At 34.0% G+C, this 21,108-nt stretch overlaps 1 protein-coding gene across 1 annotated transcript in view; it reads left to right on the top strand.

Annotated features, from left to right (window-relative positions):
• The window catches only part of LOC129237317 (glutamate--cysteine ligase), a 49,948-nt gene that overhangs the window by 25,401 nt on the left and 3,439 nt on the right, over positions 1-21,108 (top strand). The window contains exons 2-4 of the mRNA XM_054871988.1: positions 19,355-19,994; positions 20,065-20,816; positions 20,903-21,100. Of these exons, the coding sequence (XP_054727963.1) occupies positions 19,370-19,994; positions 20,065-20,816; positions 20,903-21,100 (1,575 nt within the window). The 5' untranslated portion in view covers positions 19,355-19,369. The remainder of the gene's footprint in view (positions 1-19,354; positions 19,995-20,064; positions 20,817-20,902; positions 21,101-21,108) is intronic.

The raw sequence follows: 21,108 nt of genomic DNA, 5'->3' as shown, positions 1-21,108 counted from the left end.
TATTTTATTATTTTCCCAATAGTAGATCCGATTTATGAAGGTAATTATGCACTATTTACGATTTGCAGCATAGAAATGCTATTTAAACTATTTGTAAAATAACACTTTTTATTCTTGAGGCATTTATTTGAATAACTTGTCATATAAAACTAAGAATACCTACTTTTGCCATATTCACAAAATTACAAAAAAAAATATATAAAAACAAAAAAGACTAGACGGATACTCGAACAATTTTGAGGACTGATGTCGACGCTTCGGTGATGATGGTGACGCACGGTTGTCGAGATTGGCTTTTTCGGTTTATTGTCATTTGGCGCTAATTTTTTACTTCACAGTAAATTTGCTGGGAGTTGCAAATAAAAACGTGCTTTGTAAAATAGGGTTTTCTTTCATAATTTGTATTTCAAAGATTCTCTATTCGTTATTTGAATACTATGTATAAGTACACGAAACCTGTACTCGAGTCTATGTATCGGAGCACAAGATTTTGCTTACTCGTGTGGTTGAGTGCTTCTAAAGCATCTCACTAGCCTTCGTGCGAAAGGCTAAGATTCAGGTATCGCGCGCAAACAGCCGAGACACTTCTTATCATAAGTATTATTTAAATTTTGCACATTGTTTTTTTTCAATTTTTTCGCAAAATTATCTGCGCGTCACATGTTAATGTCTGGTAAACACGCGAACGAAAAAAGCGGGCTAATATAAAATATGTATGTATATAAAATTTTCTTCTGCATACACAGTGACACACAAAAGTCATACGCATGATAGAGTGTATATTTAATAAATTTAACCCGCAAAGCAATTTTATGAAAATTTTAGTAATAAAATGAATAATACATAAACTGTTTTTTAAACATAATTTTATTTTTATTTATTTTTATCTATTTGGTACACCGCGTTTAATCCTGTTGCAAAAGATAATATAAAAACATAAGACACATTTTTAACAAAAAAAAACATTAATTTTTCCTCAAATTTTTTTTTTATAAAGTGCATTCTAAAGAAAATAATTTATAAAAATGTTAAAAATAATCGAAAACATTTCACTTTAAAAAACTCTATACCAAAATTTTCAACATTGAATAAATTACAAAATTATTAAACAATATTCAAAATTTTGTCAGCATCTTACTTTTTATTTTAATCAAACATACAAATAAACCAATTTTTGAAAGAATTGACGGCATTGTCCAAAATACTATCCTCACCCAAATTTTACGCCATACTTACCATGTATGTATGTACATATGGAACCATTTTTCTCAGAGCACAACAATGAGTCGGAATCTTGTTTCAGCGACTGTATGCACGCAATTTATTAATACTATATTTAATTTTTGTTTCGTATTTGAGTCAAATTGTTTGCTTAACGCCGGCAGTGGTTGTTTTCTTTTTTTTCACTTACTGACACTTCGTGTGTTGTTGTGCCATTTACTCAAATGTGCTTTTGCGCGTTTAAAAATACAACAGGTAAAAAATACCAGCATTTCTTCCCATCACGGAATCCCTGATTGTGTGCGCGCAATAGAAATTCGTATACATACATATCCGTATGTACGTATAGAGTATAAAATTTTGTCGTAAATATGAGTGATAAGGACATACTTGCTATCTGTTTAACAATTTGTCGACCATCCGTAAATTTCCATTACCCGCTTCTCTACAGTGGTAGTGATTATGAAGATATGTATCTAATTTCTATGCCCACTTTTTCAGTGCAAATTTTAACTTTATTTCTCGATAAGTCGTTTCTTCGGACAGGCTTAAATGCTGTCAACGCTTTCTACATTGAAAGTAAAGGAAAATTAACTGAATTTATGAGTTAAGCATAGAAGTGAATAGTTCTAAATTTTGCTACTCACATTAGCTTGTCTTCCTCACAGAGCTTATATGTACATATGTGCCCCATAATTATGAAAGTGGTCTAAGTCGAAATTTCACAAAAATTAGTTTATCACTTATTTCACATCCACATTCTCTTAAACTATATGTATTTAATGTAATTTCCACGATATCGTCAAAAATTAACCTTTCGATAGTGGATGTAATTTCAACGTTATACAGAATTCATTTAGTGTTAATTATGAAAGTGGTCTAAGTAAAAAATTTGAAGAAATTACATATAAACATAACTTGAAAATAGAGCGTGACCCTCTTCGATGCATGGATGGGATGAAAGTATAGCATCAAGAGGTGCACAGCGCATGCATTTTAGCGCGTATGGAGGTTATTATAACTACTCAAAAAACGTAATAGCTTGCAGTGATGATTGTAAAGGCCAAAATCTTAACATTAAAATAGCATTGACTTGAATTAAAATTGCTTAGTTATCAAATAATAATAATAACTAGAAGAATCAATATCAAAAAGAAGAAAAAATACCGCGAGCGAATCTGTCTCATGACTGGAAATTCAATGAACCTTATAAAATGTTCTACAAAACTTCTTTAGATTATTCTAAACTCCACGTTTTGGATCTTTCACCTAAAAGAGGAAGACCAAAAATATACGAAAATATCAAATTACTTATACACCAGCCCTAGACCAGTAACGGAAGAAAAGCATAAAGATATTATGAGCATTTTAAGAATCTTAAAAACTAGAAAAAATTATAAAAATGCATTAATTTTTAAAAATAATTAATAAATGTTCAGGAATTATTTCATTAAAGTTATTGTTTCAAATAAAACCCATAGTTCTTTATTGCATTAAGTCATTTATGGGACATTCAATTAATTTTGAAAATAGTCTAAGTCAGTTAGAGCTATAAAAACAACATTTTTATACGAAATTCATAAAAAATTTCATATTGATAATAAATTTCCATTAGTCAAGACTAAGAAAATCATAAATTGCAATGTCGCATAATATCAAAATATTTTTTAAATCGTTCAAAAGCAATGCATTAAATATTTCGAAACAAGAAATATATGACTTAGACCACTTTCATAATTATGAGCACATATATGATTCCTTTTTTATGCTTTCTAAAAGTTTTTATTTGCATTCGCAAATTCTAACTAAAAATTGTTGAAAAATCACCGCTTCACATTGACATTTTTAGTTCATTTTTTAAGAGTTTTTATTTTCGGCAGAAAAATGCGCCAAAGGATGGTGTTAATAAACATTAGCTGATTTTTGATTTTATAAACATAGAGGAGTGAAAAATGTCAGTGTTGCTCTTCAAAAAAAAAAAACACTATAATGTTCAGCGGCCTTAAACTCGCTCTGTATGCAGTTTGATCTTCGCCCCACTTACGGTACGATGCAAGATACCATCATTCCTTACTTAACTTTGTTCCGTTGTCTTGCGTGAGCACTTTCTATCTTAACACTTAATTTTTAGAATATCAGCAAAGAAATCAGTTCGTTTACAAAAAGCGTCAATGTGAGTTTTGCAACTATGTGAGTTCGACCACATCCTGCCACTTCCACTCTTTCAAAAGAATCAAATGTCAGTTCGGAATCTAAAAACATATCTAAGACGCACACCTAAAATATAGGTGAACAACTACAACTACCTGAAATTGCCACTCAATTTACTAAATTTGATTGGTATAGTAAAGAATGCTATTGTTTTTTTTTTTGTTTTTCAATCAAGGATTACATCTTATATAGAATAAAAATACAAATACAATTTTATTTATGCAGAGCTTGTTAGTTTGAGAGTTATTGGCATTTTGGCAAACAGTTTTATTACCAGTTTGTCTATTTTCACTCAAACTGCCTTGCCTCAAATCTGCTCATATCAGAGATATCAGCCGATTATCTGTAAATACGGTTTTGCCTTCTCCAAAATGTTTGTTTTATTCCCTTCGAAGTAGCCTCAATAGTAAACAATACTCATATCACACACAGTTCTTCAACTCCAAGTCTCGAAATTTTGGCAACATGAAGCATAGAACCAGACAAAGGCCAAGCATAGTCTAGCTAGCAATCGTTTTTTTGTCAAATAATCAGGTGCATTCAATTTAATCATCAACAAAAGTTTAATATATTTTTATTTTTATTTGTTTTAAGTATAATAAAATAAAAGTCCTTTTGCCCTTTTGTTATTAGTTAAATTTAAAAAATAATAATTTTTAAAAAATACTTTTGCAAGGAACATTTTTTTGTTATCAGGTGTAAAAATTAAATAAACGCATAAATAAAAAAATGTCGCCATTACAAAATTCATTAAAAACAAAACAAAATAAATTTAAAAAATATAAAACGTTTAAAACATAATAAATTTTTCATTTTAAAAGCAATTGTTGCAGACCTCAACTTTGTGCTCTATACATACATACACATACATGCTTTTATTATACTGCGTACATGTAGACTATTCCGCGATTTGCTTTTATAAAATCACCTGTTTACCGTTTTTGAAACTCATTTCCCCATTCTGGAATAGCAAAAGCACTAAAATTGTAAGCTCTTTACCTCTAACTCCTGAACAAAATGTCGCTAAAAAGAAGGCTGAAAACTACGTAAATGTTGAATTACTAACACGAGCTTCATAACTACAAAACAACAAAACTTTCTGCAATGATATTACGGCATACAACAAGATAACATCGGCAACTGAGATTACACGATATTTGGAAGCGATGGCGAAAGTGAGAGAAAAACTGCGACGAAATATAAACTATGTTAGTCGAATCGGCTAACATTAGGAGGAGTACTAATAAAATAATAATGAAAATAAAAAATTTTAATGAAAATATGAAATTATGCAGTTAAAAAGCACGATTTGTTAATTTAAATGTAAAACCTGTTGAACTCATATACATATGTATGTATGTAATTCGATTTATCTAAAGTGGGCATCGGTATTAGTTATTATTTATTTCTTACGTAACACAGGTTTTTTATGGGTAATTTTTTTTGTTTTTGTGAATGATCCGCTACTTTATAGCAACTAGGACCTTCTTATTTTCTTTATTCTTATAAAATATCAAATATTATACTTGCAGAGATTATAGAACATTTACAGAAATTATAAATTAAAACAAAAATAGCGCCCGTCCTCCGGCACGAGGTTTTGTAATTCTAATAAAGATTATTATCAAGATATGATCGCTTATCAAATTGTGTAGTTTTATTTTTGCTTTCTCAGCTTTTAAGGTAACAATTGCTTGGAGGAATGTATGTTTGTATATATATATGTATAAATGTATATATAGGGTGTTTTTATAGACGTATACAACTATCATTAGGGGCAGCTTTCAAAGCAACTCTTAACATTTGTCAAAATCTATTTACCCATAATTAGTGGTCAGTAAAAACTTCTCAGATAAGCCAACTGTACACCTATTTAGTGATTTTTGCTTCAGTGACTATGCTAATAAGAAAGAGTCTCACATTTTGAGGCTTAAGGACTTGCACTGTTGGAATTTTGAAGGGGAAGTTTAAGATTCTTCCTCCATATTTCATGCCCAGTCGATTTGGGAATTCCCAGAGTAGCTGCTCTCTTGTGCACGGACTAACGTTGATTACTTGTAGCGAAGGGTTCAATATTTTCATTTGTTCTCGATGTCCGGCTGGGCCTTGGCCATGGGCTGTTTACCACCCAACATGTTGCCCGGAACCTTCACACGTATGAACGAATCAAATCTTCACTTGGGACATCACGTAAATGTCAAATATTGTAACGTGAACAAAATCTACCACGAGCAGTTGCACACGAATCATTGGCCTTGAAATATGCTTCAATTAGGAACGCACGTTGTTCAACCGGACACTGCAACATCTTGAGTAAATAACCCGTACAAAGAACAAAGCTAACACGGTCCCCTTCCCGCTCATACGCTCCTCCGTTAGGGAGAAACTTCACATTTAAAACTTAATTCTAGACACCCTGTAGCTACAATTGACGACTTGGAGGCCAAAATTTGGCATACAGCAGCAAAGCAAAACTGGTTTTACTGGAGAAAAATTACACCACATTTGTTTACCTACGACTCAGTTGGTATTTCACTAACATTTTTATGATTTATTTAAAAAAAAAAGTTCCATATACCTATAAAAAGACCACCCATTACGTTCACAATTGACTTCACACAGATTGCTTACGTTTTGTTATTTGTAACTCGAAACAGTTACAGAAATGTTTATAAATAAATTAATTTACAAGTGGAAGGCGAACAAAAATGCTGGGGAGTGACGGACTCATAATGACAAATGAGCTCTGTTTTGATTGCGCCTTGAAGTGGAAATGCGAATAGAGGCGGCTATTGTTTTTGAGAAATGCGCTGAGTATATTAAATGCATTTTTCTATCGATTTATGAATAAATAAATATTAAGTTGCAACTTTGTTGAATAGTTTTTGTGTACCCAGGCACAAACCTCTATTTTCACCTCTGCCTCTCCTTACTTGGTGCCTCTGACAACAATATTTGCAAGCAAGCTGGAAAGAATGCAGTAATGCAGTAAGAAATAGTAAAAAATGAATATTTGGAAAATTAGCTGATCTTTCATTATTAATTATTTTCAAAACTTGTACAATAATTTGCATTGAGAAGTAGATTTTCACATAATTGCACAAGGACTTCATCTAATTCAAAGTAAAATAGGAATGCCGCAAGTTTTGTGATTATTTATTTTATTAATTGATTTAATAAGACGAAGGCATCCTTTGAAGCTCCTGATCCAAGAATTCACATATTGCACATCTGTATACATACATACATACATACATATATTTCAACAACTCCTTCGTATTGCGCAATGACAGTTCCAATGACGTTCCACGATAAAATTATTGAGAGCTGAGACATTGTTTTACTTACGTAATAGTGAATTATAAAATCAGATAAGGATCGAGTACCTTTACACTCCAAAACACTCGTGATTAAGACTGCTTATTAACATTTAAGTCAGAGTGTGTGTGAATCGGTTTAAAAATACATCGCAGCTGCCAATTTTTAAGTAGCCTTATCGGCATGGAATTTCGTGGCACATTTAACTTTCGTAAAAGTTGAATACAAAATTTAAAATACGAGGGTTTTTTTTACATTTCTGGCCTTGGGTACTTCTTTCAAGTTCTTCTCCACCTGATATTTCCACCTCTTCCTCTGCTACCACCAGCTGGTACCGCATCGAATGATTTTAGAGCCGGAACGTTTGTATCCATTCGTACAACATCGTAAAGCTTATACAGTTCATCGTTCCATTACCTGCAATATTCGCCGTCACCAACGCGCAAAGGTCCAAAAATTTTCCGCAGATCACCTTGTGGTAAAAAGGTGTGTTCGCTTTAAAAAAAGCACTGGACAGAAGGCTTCGAAAATTGATTCAAAGGAATGCAAAAGTGTTCCTCATGAAGAATATTTTGAAAAACAATTGCTGGACCAGAAATATAAATAGCAATAAAATAGTAATACATTATAGGGACTTTCAAGGTGGGTAGTATGTGATGATGTGGCAAAAATGCAAAATAGCGTGTGTTAGTATTTAGGAGACTGGGCTAATTGGGCTTCACAAACATACAAGCATACGTATTTATTTATTTATTTATACATTATATATATATATATATATATATAATTATATATATAATTGGCGCGTACACCCTTTTTGGGTGTTTGGCCGAGCTCCTCCTCCTATTTGTGGCGTGCGTCTTGATGTTGTTCCACAAACGGAGAGACCTACAGTTTCAAGCCGACTCCGAACGGCAAATATTTTTATGAGGAGCTTTTTCATGGCAGAAATACACTCGGAGGCTTACCATTGCCTGCCGAGGGGCGACCGCTATTAGAAAAATGTTTTTCTTAATTTTGGTGTTTTCACCGAGATTCGAACCTACGTTCTCTGTGTGAATTCCGAATGGTTGTCACGCACCAACCCATTCGGCTACGGCGGCCACATTTATACATTAGTTACATGAAAATTCGTAGCAGCCAAAGGTGTTTTGCCATTTCGATATTAAACCTTCCGATAAAATATGGAATATAACATCATTCGAATAATTCGCATAATTTGTTGGTGTGTTGGGTTGGGTTTTGGCTCGTATTTTGTGAATACACTCGCAGGATGACTGATGGACTTGGTCTTGGCGATGTTCAACTCCTATCCGACAGTGCGTGCCAGCGCGACTAGTTTGTCCGCCTTCGCCTGCATGTCACTTCGCATTACTTCGGCTTTATTTCTCATGCTGGCCAAGTTTTTTGTTTTACTTTCAGACAAATATTAGAAATTATCACGGCCTTTTCCAATGCTATATTCCCATGGCACGTAATTCACTTCTCAATTACCCTTCGAATTACGTACCATTATTTGCAATACTAAATTTTGAGAAGGAATTTCCTCATTTGTAAGTACGAGTATTTTAGTCTCTACTACCTTGCGAATTACGAACTAATCGTTGTCTTCCCTAATTTTTATCGGCAACTGTCGAATTCCGCTGTCAAACCAAAACGAAAAAGTAAAAAAAAAACGAATAAAAAAGGTTATCCAGAAAAGGTTATTTTATCATAATGGTAGCAAGAAAAAGAAATTGTTAAAAAAAGATTATTATAAGATCATATCTCTATCAACGCTCTTCTTGCTGAGAGTCTTCTGCCATTTGCTGTCACTTTTTTTATTGCTGAAAAATGGAAGAAATAAATGAATACAATTTCGCTGTAAAATAAAGTAAAATCTTTGTTTTAACTTTCTTCTTCATCGCCGTTATTCACAGCAAATAACATTAATAAATGCAAAGAACAAGAATAAGAAGAAGAGCTGCCAAGAAGTGGAATTCGCGAATTACATGTCGTAGGAACAGAGCATAAGGCATCTTTAAATTTGTTCGACACCATGCAAATACAATAAGCAAATGTGTGGTTAAAAAGTCAACAAGCAAGCGTTTCGCTGACTTGAACGAAAGGCCTTTCATCAACGCGATTAAAAAGTAAATTGCCTACCTGCTTCATTTCAGTTCGTCCGATTTGCCTGGTAAATATATATACGCATATATATACATACACATGAGCATAGGTTAGAGATTATATTGTAGCAGATACATGGAGTGTATTTGTTATTGAGGTATTTGTATTATATTATACGAAACTTTGTACGTTTTTTGGACTTTTGTGTTCTTGGCGATTTCGGCAAATGAAATTTAGCTGGATTTGAAAATGGAGGCTTTTTAGGCCGCAGGCATGTGCAGGGTGGCGCAGATTAATGATACAATTTTGTATTTGAAAAACTTTTATTAAATAAAAAAAATGATTTTAAGTGATGGAAGTCTTTATTTTGGGCTTTACGCGCTTGTCTGTTTGTATGATATACATATTTCAGCTGTATAGTTCACAAGTGTCAAATGTGATTGACATACGACACCATTTGTAAAAATTATAAATCTTCCGTTATTTGATTTTTAATTCCCAACACTCAAAATATTATTTTTTATTTAGTAAACTAAATAATTGTTTATCTAGTGAAATTTTTATTTATTAAAATAAATATATTTTTTTTTATTTAGTAAAATAAATATTTTTTTATTTACGAATCAATTTTGTTTTTGAAAAACTTGTATTAAATAAAAAAAATGAGTTTAAGTGATGGAAGTCTTCATTTTCATCTTCACACGATTATCTGTTTGTATACTGCAGCTGTCTAGTTCACCATTAGCAAATTTAATGGAGGTACGACGCCATTTTCAAAAATTATAAATCTTCCGTATTTTGATTTTTAATTTCCATCACTCAAAATATTTTTGTTTTATTTAGTAAAATAAATAATTTTTTTTATTTAGCAAAATAAATATTTTTTTATTTAGTAAAAAAAATTGTTCAAAAATAAAATTTAATAATTAATGTTGCGTCACCTTGTATAAATTCCTTATACCGATTGGCAGGTCCAACTTATATGTATACACACATATTTTGTTTTAAGCTTAACAAAAATACGGTGATACGGTGGGCACATACGTGCATACATATGTAAATACATGCATACATATATATGTGAACATTACACACATACACACACTTGAGCAGTATTCTCATTGCTGCTGAAAGGTACAAAATATACTGTACATATATGGAAAAAATGTTCAATTAAAAGTTCTGTTTTTAGATTTGCTAAGAGATGCAAAATGTTTCATTAATCAAATAATTGAGTAGACAACCGTTCACTTCGGCATAATTTGAAATTGTGCAAAGTTCGTTTAATTGTAACTGCGCAAAAAATTAAATGATGGAGTGTAAAAGACCCATGATTAGTTTTATATACCCATGCATTGTATGTACACGAATTTACTCGTATGTATGTATGTATATGTATATATATGTACAAATGTATGTGCATACTTATGTACATATGTATGTCGGCATACAATTTGTAATTAAGCGAATATTGTTACAGCTGTGATAAATAAAATTGTATATGCGGAAAAATATTTAAGGAAATCTGTTCCCGAATAAGTGTAAATTAGTAACATCATTATTGCAAATAACGGGATGTCGGTTTATTCTAAATCTTGCTCCGAAATTTTGCGGTTAGTGATTTATTCAGTTGATAGAAAGTTTTTTCTAATAGCATCCGCTCTTCGACAAGTAATGACAAACCACATGCAATGCATTTTTCTTCTACGAATCAGCTTCCCAAGAAAACTATCTACCGTTCGAAAGTGTCACAAAACTGCAGATCACTTCATTTGTATAGACCAACATTGATATGCGAGACATAAATTTGAGAAGAATCTCCATCAAAACACCTAAATTCTGTAATTTGTATATTCTGTGCCTTCAAATGCGTTTGCAAAACCTTCCTTGATGCACTTTTCCTTGACAAGTCTTGGTTGGTTTGCTATTGCAAGTAGCCATTTTGCTTCGGTCGTAATTAACCTGAAAATATGAGACCTAAAACTGTAGCTGCTACACGAAGCTATATGGTAATTCAGTAAAGTATATACAGTGACCAACAAAAGTCTATATACAGTACACAAATATCTTACTCCAGTGGGAAAAACTTCACTTAACTCTAAGTAATATTGCTTCTTAGTATTTAGTTGGTCCACCATTAGCATCAATTACAGCTTGAAGCCGTCGTGGCATCGAGGTGACTAAATTTGCTAATTCTGCAGAAGTTATATTGTTCCAAGCTTCTATTTCTTTCGTCGTTCTTTGAGTACTGAAGCGCTTGAAATCGGATTTTTTCTAATTTTTCGATCTAAAATTTCCCAGTGCAGCATTTTTTTCCTCCATCGCTTTTGCTCTTCCATCACTGCCGAATATATTAAACTTCGACTCATCTGTAAACAAAACTTTTTCCCAAAAGTCCATCCCCTTTTCCCTGTATGCTTTGGCGAACTCCAGGCGAAGTGTATGTTTTTTTTTTCAGAAATAAGAGGTTTTTTTTCGTGGTATTCTACTATGAAAGCTGTTTTTGTTCAGATCTCTTTGAATTGTTCTTGGATGAACACACTTGTGGTATGAGCTCGCTATATCCTCGGCCAATTTCGGAGCAAAAACTTTTGTATTTGAAACTAAAATCAATATTAGCAAAGCAACAAACATAAGAAAAGGAAAGAAATAGACAAACGGTATTTTATCGTTATCACAACATAGGATATCAGAGTGTTTTTTAGCATAACTGCGTTGTTTTATGTTAAGGAATGGATTTGTTTTAGTTAAGTCGATTAGAAAAAGATTTCAAATGAAATTGCATAAACGCATTTTTAAGCAAAGTGTTTGTACTTTGTAAACAACGAAAGGAAGGGGTGTATGTAGACTTCTGTCGGCCACTGTAAGTGCGTATATTTACATATATGAGTTTGTAATACTTCGTTGCTTTACACTTACATTAGCTGAACATTTTATTGTAATTTTTCCCCTTTTAAACTGTGTTTGTTTGAAATTTCTTTTTGCCCACAAATAATAGCAGGCGCAAGTGTTCTCTGAAGTCTGCTATTTTGGCAATTATTGCATATTTACTTGTGTATGTGTGTATAGGTACTCGTATGCTTCGCGTATTTGCAAATTCAAGTGCAATATTGCAAAAGTTGTGTAAAAATAACTGTCATATAACCTATACTTTTATACATATATTCAGACAGTGTGATTCAATAAGACCGCCGATTTTCTTTTATAAGTAAAGCACAACAAAACTTGTCGCAATGATTTTTCTTTATTTAATTATTTTTTTTAGTCTATGGCATTTACGAGTATGTATGTATGAAACACAATTCCCGCTGAATGCTTACCACGATTCCTCCGAGAACACAGGATGCTCATATCAAAATTTTCCATGGCTTCTTGGCGTACTTCGCACTGTATACCATTTTTAATATGCGTAATTTCGTTCTTCAGCTCTTGAATCGCATCGGACTTATTGGCATAGATCATATTTAACATAGCGTCAAAGAAAGATGTGTAAAGTGGTGTAAAATCGGAAGATCTCGACGGTCATTTGACCTCTTTATTTCGTGAGATATGAGTCTTTAGGAGCCCCGTTCGCAATAGGGCATTTATTTCTTGCGTTCTGTGCGCAAATGGCACCGTCCTGCTAGAACCACATATCGTACAACTCTTTTTCTTCCTTAGCTTGGCAGTCCTGAATGGATCACTGCTTCCGCAACTATTTTCCTCCAAAATTCTCGATCCGCTACTGAGCTACACCAGTTTTGCACCTTAATCTCTTAGAGGTCGTCGATAACTGCATCTACCCATTTTTTCTTTTCTTTGATCCGCTCTTAGTTCCCTTCCCATACAGTTGTCTCTTGAAAGCTCATTTTGGTGCTCTTTTTTCTGGCATTATTTCTACGTGTCCAGCGTATTCATTCGGCTTTTATGTATTTTATGTTTTATGATGTTTTACCATTGGATGAATGAGGTGCTCAAGTTCAGAGTTGCATCTAATAGGATATTTGCCATCTTACCACCTGATTAGATCATATATTTTTGTTTTTATTATCTAAGTTCATGTCATCTCATTCAGCGATGACTGTTCGCTTTAACCCACAACAAATAGTGACTCGTGTTGGGTACCCGGATTTTTTTTGAATGCCATGTGAACTTTCAGTACCCCAAATGCAGCAGTTTTGCTTGACACCATATTTCTTTGGGTGAAAATGTGCCTCATCGCTCGTTACGCAATGTGCGACATGCACTTCTTGCAGAACTACCATTTTCACAAAACGTTTAGATCACTTTTGTGATCACTGTTCAACTGAGTGGCGCTCCATGCCAAAGTTTGCCAAAGTCTGTAGTAGCACTAGTTTGAAAGTAAAATAAGAAATTTAAATTAAATAAATAAAAAACAATTAGCATATCACAAATAATTGTTGTCAAAAATGTGCATCACCTTTAAATCACCCTGTAGCTGTAATTAGTACTTGCCTACATTCAAAATTTGTGGTATGCCTCTTCATGTTGTTCAATAAATTTAGAAAACTTACGTTTTACTACACCGCTTCCAAAAATCAAAGTTTTTTTTTTGGAGTGAGAGAAAAACTCACTTTGAGTATTTTTGTGTGTAAATTAGCAAAGAAACTTGTATTTATCTACTTGTTGCTAATTTAATTTGTTTATTTTAATTTCCCGTATTTCAAACTTTACAATTAAATTGACAATTTACCTTATTTGCTTAAATTAAAATCAGTCCTAAGTAGCTGTGTTGATAAGAAATATTCAGCTTCCTCTCATAATGAATTCTCTCCTTAGTCTCTCAATTTCCCCTTCCTAGCAATTGTTTTTGTTTTGGCACGCCAAAAGCTGATAAGATATGCTAATTATCAAAAAATTATCAGGTATGCATTGGCGTATTTGACTTTGTTATTATTTTGTAACTTGACGCTGGATATCACTTTTAGCGTACTCACAATTGTAATATTCTTATTTTTGCACGTTGCCAGATTCAATCCGAAAACGCACCATTTTGTATTCAATGCTAAAAGTGAAAGATGGCAAAATGACGTAAATTTCACACTGAATGTGGGAGTATCGTATATGTTTGTGATAATGCTCTCTTCCAACACAACACTGTACTTGTGTTCTTACTTACATACAAACCTGCATGCTTACATTTGTACACAGACAGCCGCTCTTAAAATTATCGCAAATTATTTCATACAAATTTAGACATTTCAATTCTCGCTCTTGTTCACTCCTTACCTCTCTTCGTCATTAGCAAATAATTAAACTACACAATTTTCAATTGTTGTATTTACTTTGATGGTATGTAATGAGTCTGTTTGTAAGGCCACATTGTGTGAATTCGAGGCACTGGTTATTGAGGAAGTAGTGTTTGCATTGTGGCAGGAAATATGCACAATATATGTATGTACACAAGACAAGTTTTAACCGATTCGTTTTTTTTTTTATTTATTTGAAAAAAAAGTACTTAGTAGTGATGAAGTTAATTGCTATAGGGCCTTGTAATATTTACGTGAAAGATAATATAAAGTATAGATAATTTTACAAATATCGGCACAATACTCGTACACGAACTTTTAACTGGACTAACTCAAGTGGAATTCGGGCGCAGAGGCATGTGAACTGGGAAATCCGCCAGTAGTCAGACATATTCGAAATTAATCAATGGTAGCAAAATTTTTTTGTGTAAAGGTATTTAAATTGATTTGTATGTGAATTCCTCAGCCATGCAGCTTCGTTAATTCAGTTAAAAAAAGCTAAGTTTTCTCTTCGATGCATTAATGCTCATTCAGTGTTAACCAAAGCGTATTTTTTAAGAAGTGTATCCAAATCAAAAATAGTTCAAATTACATAATTTAAGTCTATGGAACCTTTCATGGAGTTGCAATAATCTTACATGCTGAATTCAAAGGACTTCCTGATCAATTTTTTGAGCGAAAAGTGGCACGCCGTTTTTCAAGACTGGCAAATCCGCATATATTTTATGTATATTTTCCAAGGTCACATGGCTTTCTAATTTGAAAAAAAATTTTGTTGAATAGTTACAGAAACGACCGCCGTAGCCGAATGGTTGGTGCGTTACTACCATTCGGAATTCACAGAGAGAACGTAGTTTCGAATCTCGGTGAAACACCAAAATTAAGAAAAACATTTTTCTAATAGCGGTCGCCCCTCGGCATGCAATGGCAGACCTCCGAGTGTATTCCTGCCATGAGAAAGCTCCTCATAAAAATATCTGCCGTTCGGAGTCGGCTTAAAACAACATCAAGACGCACATCTCAAATAGGAGGAGGAGCTCGGACAAACACCCAAAAAGGGTGTACGCGCCAATTATATAATACATACATACAGTTACAAAAACTATTTTTTTTTTGGTATTTGGTATTTTTGAAAATATACGTATATAGATGGCCGTATTATTGACTGTTTTCGCTCTTTTAAAATACGCAAGCTGCCTTTTGACCGAGGGTATACCGAGTATTCAAATCCTGAGTTGTTGTAACCAAATGCGATGTGTGTCCAAATTAAGATTTTTATAGATAGTTTAGACTGGATGGATGCCTCCAAAGGATGCTCAGTTGAACGTAAAATTAAAATTTGTCCGTTGAGATACCATCGAAGGAAAACGAAAAAACAGAAATAGGTGATGGCGAGATAGGTGCATCCTGTACATTTTGGCATACATCGAAACAGTCGTAGATGATACATTGACCTTTTTTGTGAGATGTGTCTGTCAGTTGCTCGACCAAATTTCGGCAGATCGTCTTTATTTAACTCTTTACCTCGTCTTTGAACTATCTATTCCCCTTTTAGGGACGTTTAGGACAGGCAGTCGGGCTGTTAATGTGAGGATCATGAAAAAGGCAGCTAAATTTTTCGACATAATTTCAATTTCACTTTTTCACTAGAAAATAGATGGCAGCACTAAAGCAGGATATAAATAAAATTGTCAAAATCATAGGATTAGGTAAGCAAATGGTAAATATTGTGGTTTGAGGAAGAGAAAAAGTTTTAATTGCATCATCATAGTGAAAATAGTTTAAAGAAGAGCTCTTTAATAGACCGTTATTCGGCTCTGAGCAAATTTGACAGAATCAGCTGATAGGGATGTGTTTACAAAAAAGCTGTGATTGTGTTGGTGATATACGAAAAAAAAAATCAATCAATAACACTTCGTTACCATCTGAACAACGACTGATTGGACGAGTATGTGAATACATGTGAAATGATCGTACAGACTTCGGCTGTCGAATCTTCCAACCGAAGTTCTCCTCACACTTTTCTTTTTCACCATAGCTAAATAGCGAACCTGGTCAAGGATGATAGATACCAGGTTTGCTCGTTAGGCATGATGAAAAAAAAATTTTGAGGGGAAATTTGGATTCCACATCATCCGTTTTGTGTTTCACTAAGCTAAAGCTAAATTTTTCATTTTAAAAATCGTTTCACCACGAAACCTGGTAATCTAACATCCTTGGTGCTTCATTAAGATCTGAAATGGATATCTACGTAACAAAAGTAAAAAAGAGGTGATCGTTCTATATAGATTTGGCGAAGGAATACAAAGAGTGATTAGGAATAAGAAGCTCGATGCACATATTCGTAACTATAATATTTATTAAGCCTAGTTTGGCACTACATATACGCTAAGACCCATCTTTGCCAGTTCGACGACGCCTATTTTAATTAGTTGTGCAGTGCTTCCGATGTAAAATAAAATCGGATTTTCTGGGCGTTTAATTAAATGCTTTATTTTTCATGTGTAATTGTTACATTTTTCACTTTTTGTATATGCTGTTTTAATCTATAGATTAAATAAACAAGTAAACTATTTCTCGTTTCCATAAAATCCTCTCAGCTATATTGCGCTCTGAGGTTTCTTCAGCCTTGTTTTTCCCTGCTTAGTGAGGAACGTCATAACAGCACAAATCTCATTCTCATCCATAGTTAATTTTTTCTTCTCGATTCTTCTCAATTTGGTACAGATCTTTTTACAATCCGTATCATTTATACTTCCCTGCATCACTGCATTAACTAAGCTGCAATTATTGGTGGGTAATCGGTTTTAGTTTGTTCAAGGTTGTTGACAAGTTTTACGTTCCACTTAAATTTTTCGGGGCTAAAGCTATACATTTCTAACGCGAAAATCAACAATAACAAAATTAGAAAATATGACTATCAATATTTCTCTATTTTTAATAGACCAAGGTCTCTTGTGCATAAGTAGATGTTATTCGTTTCACAAACATCTGAACAAGTGCTAAAGTTCCTGTTAAAAAGTAATTGATATTTTTTTTATTTGCATATGTATTAATTTTTTGAACTCATCAAGCTTCTCTACATACATACATACATATACATATGCGTGTGTGTGTGTAAATACGTAGTATATGCATATGCATTTCATGCTCCAGCAGCAACGATTCGCATTGACTTTGCAGCGGTTTTGTTGCCGGTCATAGACATGTAAAAGGCGTATAACCGCAATAGCCTTCAGCAGCGCCGCTTGACTAATGCAACAATCGAATTGCAAACAGCTCGCGTGCATTTTCTGCAATTAAATCAATTGTAAATGTTTATTTTATTTTGTTTGAATTAAAAAAAAAAATTCAGTGAATATGTGCACTTTGTTAGTACATATATGTAAACATACAGTGTCAGTCACAGAAAATCGTACAACTTTTTATTTATTTATTAAACCATTGGATATAATAAATTCCCATAGGCAAAGTCGATGTATTTTAAGGTTACTAGGCATTAAAAAAATAAATTACTGCTAAACTATTCATAATAAATATTCAAAGAATTCAATAAGCGATCTTTTGAAATTTAGAGATTTTATTAAACTCAATTAGAGCTTTAGTAAGAGGCGCGTTTCGAGCATAAACACATTTTTGAGACCAACACAGAAAAACTCCGACAGTTTTTGCATTCTTTTTTTTACAAAGTTTATTATTTTTTGTTAATTTATTATAAAAATGTAGTTCTTGTATTCTAACATAAAAGAGAAATCATATGCCCAAATCTTAAAAAAAATCCAAAAATCTAAAAAAAGTTAATTAGATTTTTAAACATTTTTTTTGGGCATGCAGTTTATAGCTTGCCCAATTTTAACCCTCCGTTGGACAGCTGGGTCTGGCCAAACCTTGTTCGACTTTGTACGTGAATTTTACATATTTCTATTATAGCTAGCGACTTGGGCTGCCAGTTAGCTTCCTAAAGTTTAGTTTTCTATCGATTTAAGGATATAAGCATTCAAACAGGATTCTTGCTCGAATAGGTCGAAAAAAGGATTCTAAAAGGTTCTGCACCCGGTTCTGGCCAGTCCCCTATGAATTTACATGCATTTGTATGCGAATATGTGGCAACTGCGCCACATGTATAATTCATTGTTAAATATCGCAGGGATATTTTTAATTTCTTACCTTTTTCATTGGTTTTGGCATACATTGAGCTACCTACTCAAGCAAAAATAATCGCTGACAATATTTTAGTTTGTGAAAAAAAGGATTTTTTGTTTTGTTCTTTATTTTGACTCATTTTAAAGAAGGTTGAAGAAAAAAAAGTTGATTACAATGTAATTTATGGCAAAATATGAAATTATATTTATTTATGGATTCGGTGGAAGGCAACCAAAACATGTATAAGAGAGTTTTGAGTGCTGTTGACATACTGGATGCAATGGAAGAAGTTTTTCGACGAAGCTTTTCGCCTCCTTGTGGACAAATGTGACAATCTCTCTTCGTTGTGAGTGTATCGGCTCGGTAGCCAAACGAAGTAAAAAAACTCATCATCCATTACTTATTATAATGTACCACAAATCTGGCATAACGAGGGTTAATATGAAATATAGTAGTGCACGCTAGAAGTGAGCTACTATTGAAAATGTAAAAGTTATGCGATTTATCTCCAAGAGTCTTGCTTATTTCCTTAGATCATTGGTTTTTTTTTTGTTGTTTTGCTAAGATGCTATCTATATATTACTTATATAATAAACGCACAAAAATTAGCAAAAAACATATCTAAGTATTAAAAACATTATATGCGTTTTTTGTTGGCAGTCACTGTGCATATGTACGTACACACATATATTCCATATCGTGCAAATGGCTTTTTTCCATTGTTTGCCCCTAAACATACTAAATATTATATAAGGACTTAGTATGTATGTATGTACATATGTATGTGTAATATATCCGTACGGAAACTTGTTTCTAATTTTCTTACTACTTAAAAAAGTCGAATGCCCATAAACGAGTACATGAGCGCAGTTTTTTCGTAGTAAAGTAGATATCACGTTTCTTTTTTCTTTGATTTCCGCGAATTTCCGCTTGTGTGAAATCTATAAATGCACACATATGTTTATAATATATGTATGTATGTTTGTATGTATGTATGTATGTATGAATACACGAACACTAATCTATCATTGATTGCACATTTTCCTATATCCGTCAAATATATGCATAACTGCACTACTTAACATTCTATAATTTTCTTGCAGTTATTCACACTTAAAATGGGTCTACTTACCGAAGGCAGTCCACTCTCTTGGGAAGAAACCAAAAAATTGGCCAATCACGTGCGCGAGCATGGCATTGCGCAGTTCATAAATCTCTATCACAGGCTGAAAGATCGCACTGGTGACATACTCAAGTGGGGCGATGAAGTTGAGTACATAATTGTGAAGTTTGACGATGCGAATCAAGTTGCGCGTGTCTCACTGAAGGCGCAAGAACTTCTAAGTGAGCTCAACGAAAAGGAATTGGCCGATCCGAATGGTGTCAAATCGTTATGGCGTCCCGAATATGGTGCATACATGATAGAAGGTACGCCAGGCAAACCTTTTGGTGGCCTAATGGCACACTTCAATTTGGTTGAGGCAAATATGCGGTATCGGCGCGAAGAAGTCACAGAATTACTGGACAAAAATGAGTGCGTCATGTCCATTACGAATTTCCCACGCTTAGGCGCTCCTGAATTCACACATCCCATCTACTATCCAAATCCGGACGATCCAAATAGCTCGGCTAAATCATTATATTTCCCAGACGAAGCCATATACCCGGGTCATCCGCGCTTCAAGACGCTCACACGTAATATACGCAGACGCCGTGGCGAGAAAGTAGCCATCAAACTAAAAGGTATATCAGGCAATAATAGACTCTTTGCACAAGCAATTTAATTTAATTTATGTTATTTATGCTTTTGCAGTTTTCAAAGATGTAAACACGCAGCTTCCCGTTGAGGGCGCACCAAATGACGAACCCGATGTTGTCTTGCTTGACGCCATGGGTTTCGGTATGGGCTGTTGTTGCCTGCAACTCACATTCCAAGCCTGTAACATAAATGAAGCACGCAAATTGTATGACCAACTTGCGCCATTGTGCCCCATTATGCTGGCACTTACTGCAGCATCGCCCGTATATCGTGGTTACTTAACAGAATCGGACTGTCGTTGGAATGTGATCAGTTCCTCGGTGGACTGTCGCACCGAGGAGGAGCGTGGCCTACGGCCATTGCGTGAAAATAAATTCCGTATCGCTAAATCCAGGTATGATTCGATCGATTCATATCTCTCGCCAGAGGGCGCCAAGTATAACGACGTGCCACTCACTTACGACGAAGCAGATTATAAACGATTACGCGATGGTGGCATTGATCCGCTACTGGCACAGCATGTGGCACATCTATTCATACGCGATACAGTATCCTTGTTTAGTGAGAAAGTCGATCAAAATGACGAAGAAGACACAGACCACTTTGAAAATATACAGTCGACCAATTGGCAGACGATGCGCTTCAAACCGCCACCACCAAATTCATCGATTGGTTGGCGCGTAGAGTTCCGACCATGTGAGGCACAGATCAGTGACTTCGAGAATGCTGCCCTAGTATGCTTTGTCGTGCTGCTGACACGCGTAATACTGTCGTATCAGTTGAACTTCCTAATACCCATTAGCAAGGTAAATGCGTGTAAACAATGAATGCAAAATATAAAATAATATTAAGGTAAAATATGTATCACTTTAATGTATTTTGTTTATTACAGGTTGATGAAAACATGCAAACTGCTCAAAAACGTGACGCTTGTCGCAAGGAGAAGTTCTGGTTCCGCAAATCTTCGCGAAAGACTTGCTACATGAATGGTAATGGTGTTAATGGTGTGCATAACGGTACTAAAGAGAATGGCCAAACTAATCACGAGGAATATGAATTGATGACAGTGGGTGAAATTTTCAATGGAAAGGTAAGCAG

Source organism: Anastrepha obliqua, chromosome 2, assembly GCF_027943255.1.
Source record: "Anastrepha obliqua isolate idAnaObli1 chromosome 2, idAnaObli1_1.0, whole genome shotgun sequence".
In the NCBI taxonomy this organism is placed as follows: Eukaryota; Metazoa; Arthropoda; class Insecta; order Diptera; family Tephritidae; genus Anastrepha; species Anastrepha obliqua.
The sequence above is the reverse complement of the archived record's forward strand: the minus strand, read 5'-3'. Positions and strand labels throughout refer to the sequence as shown.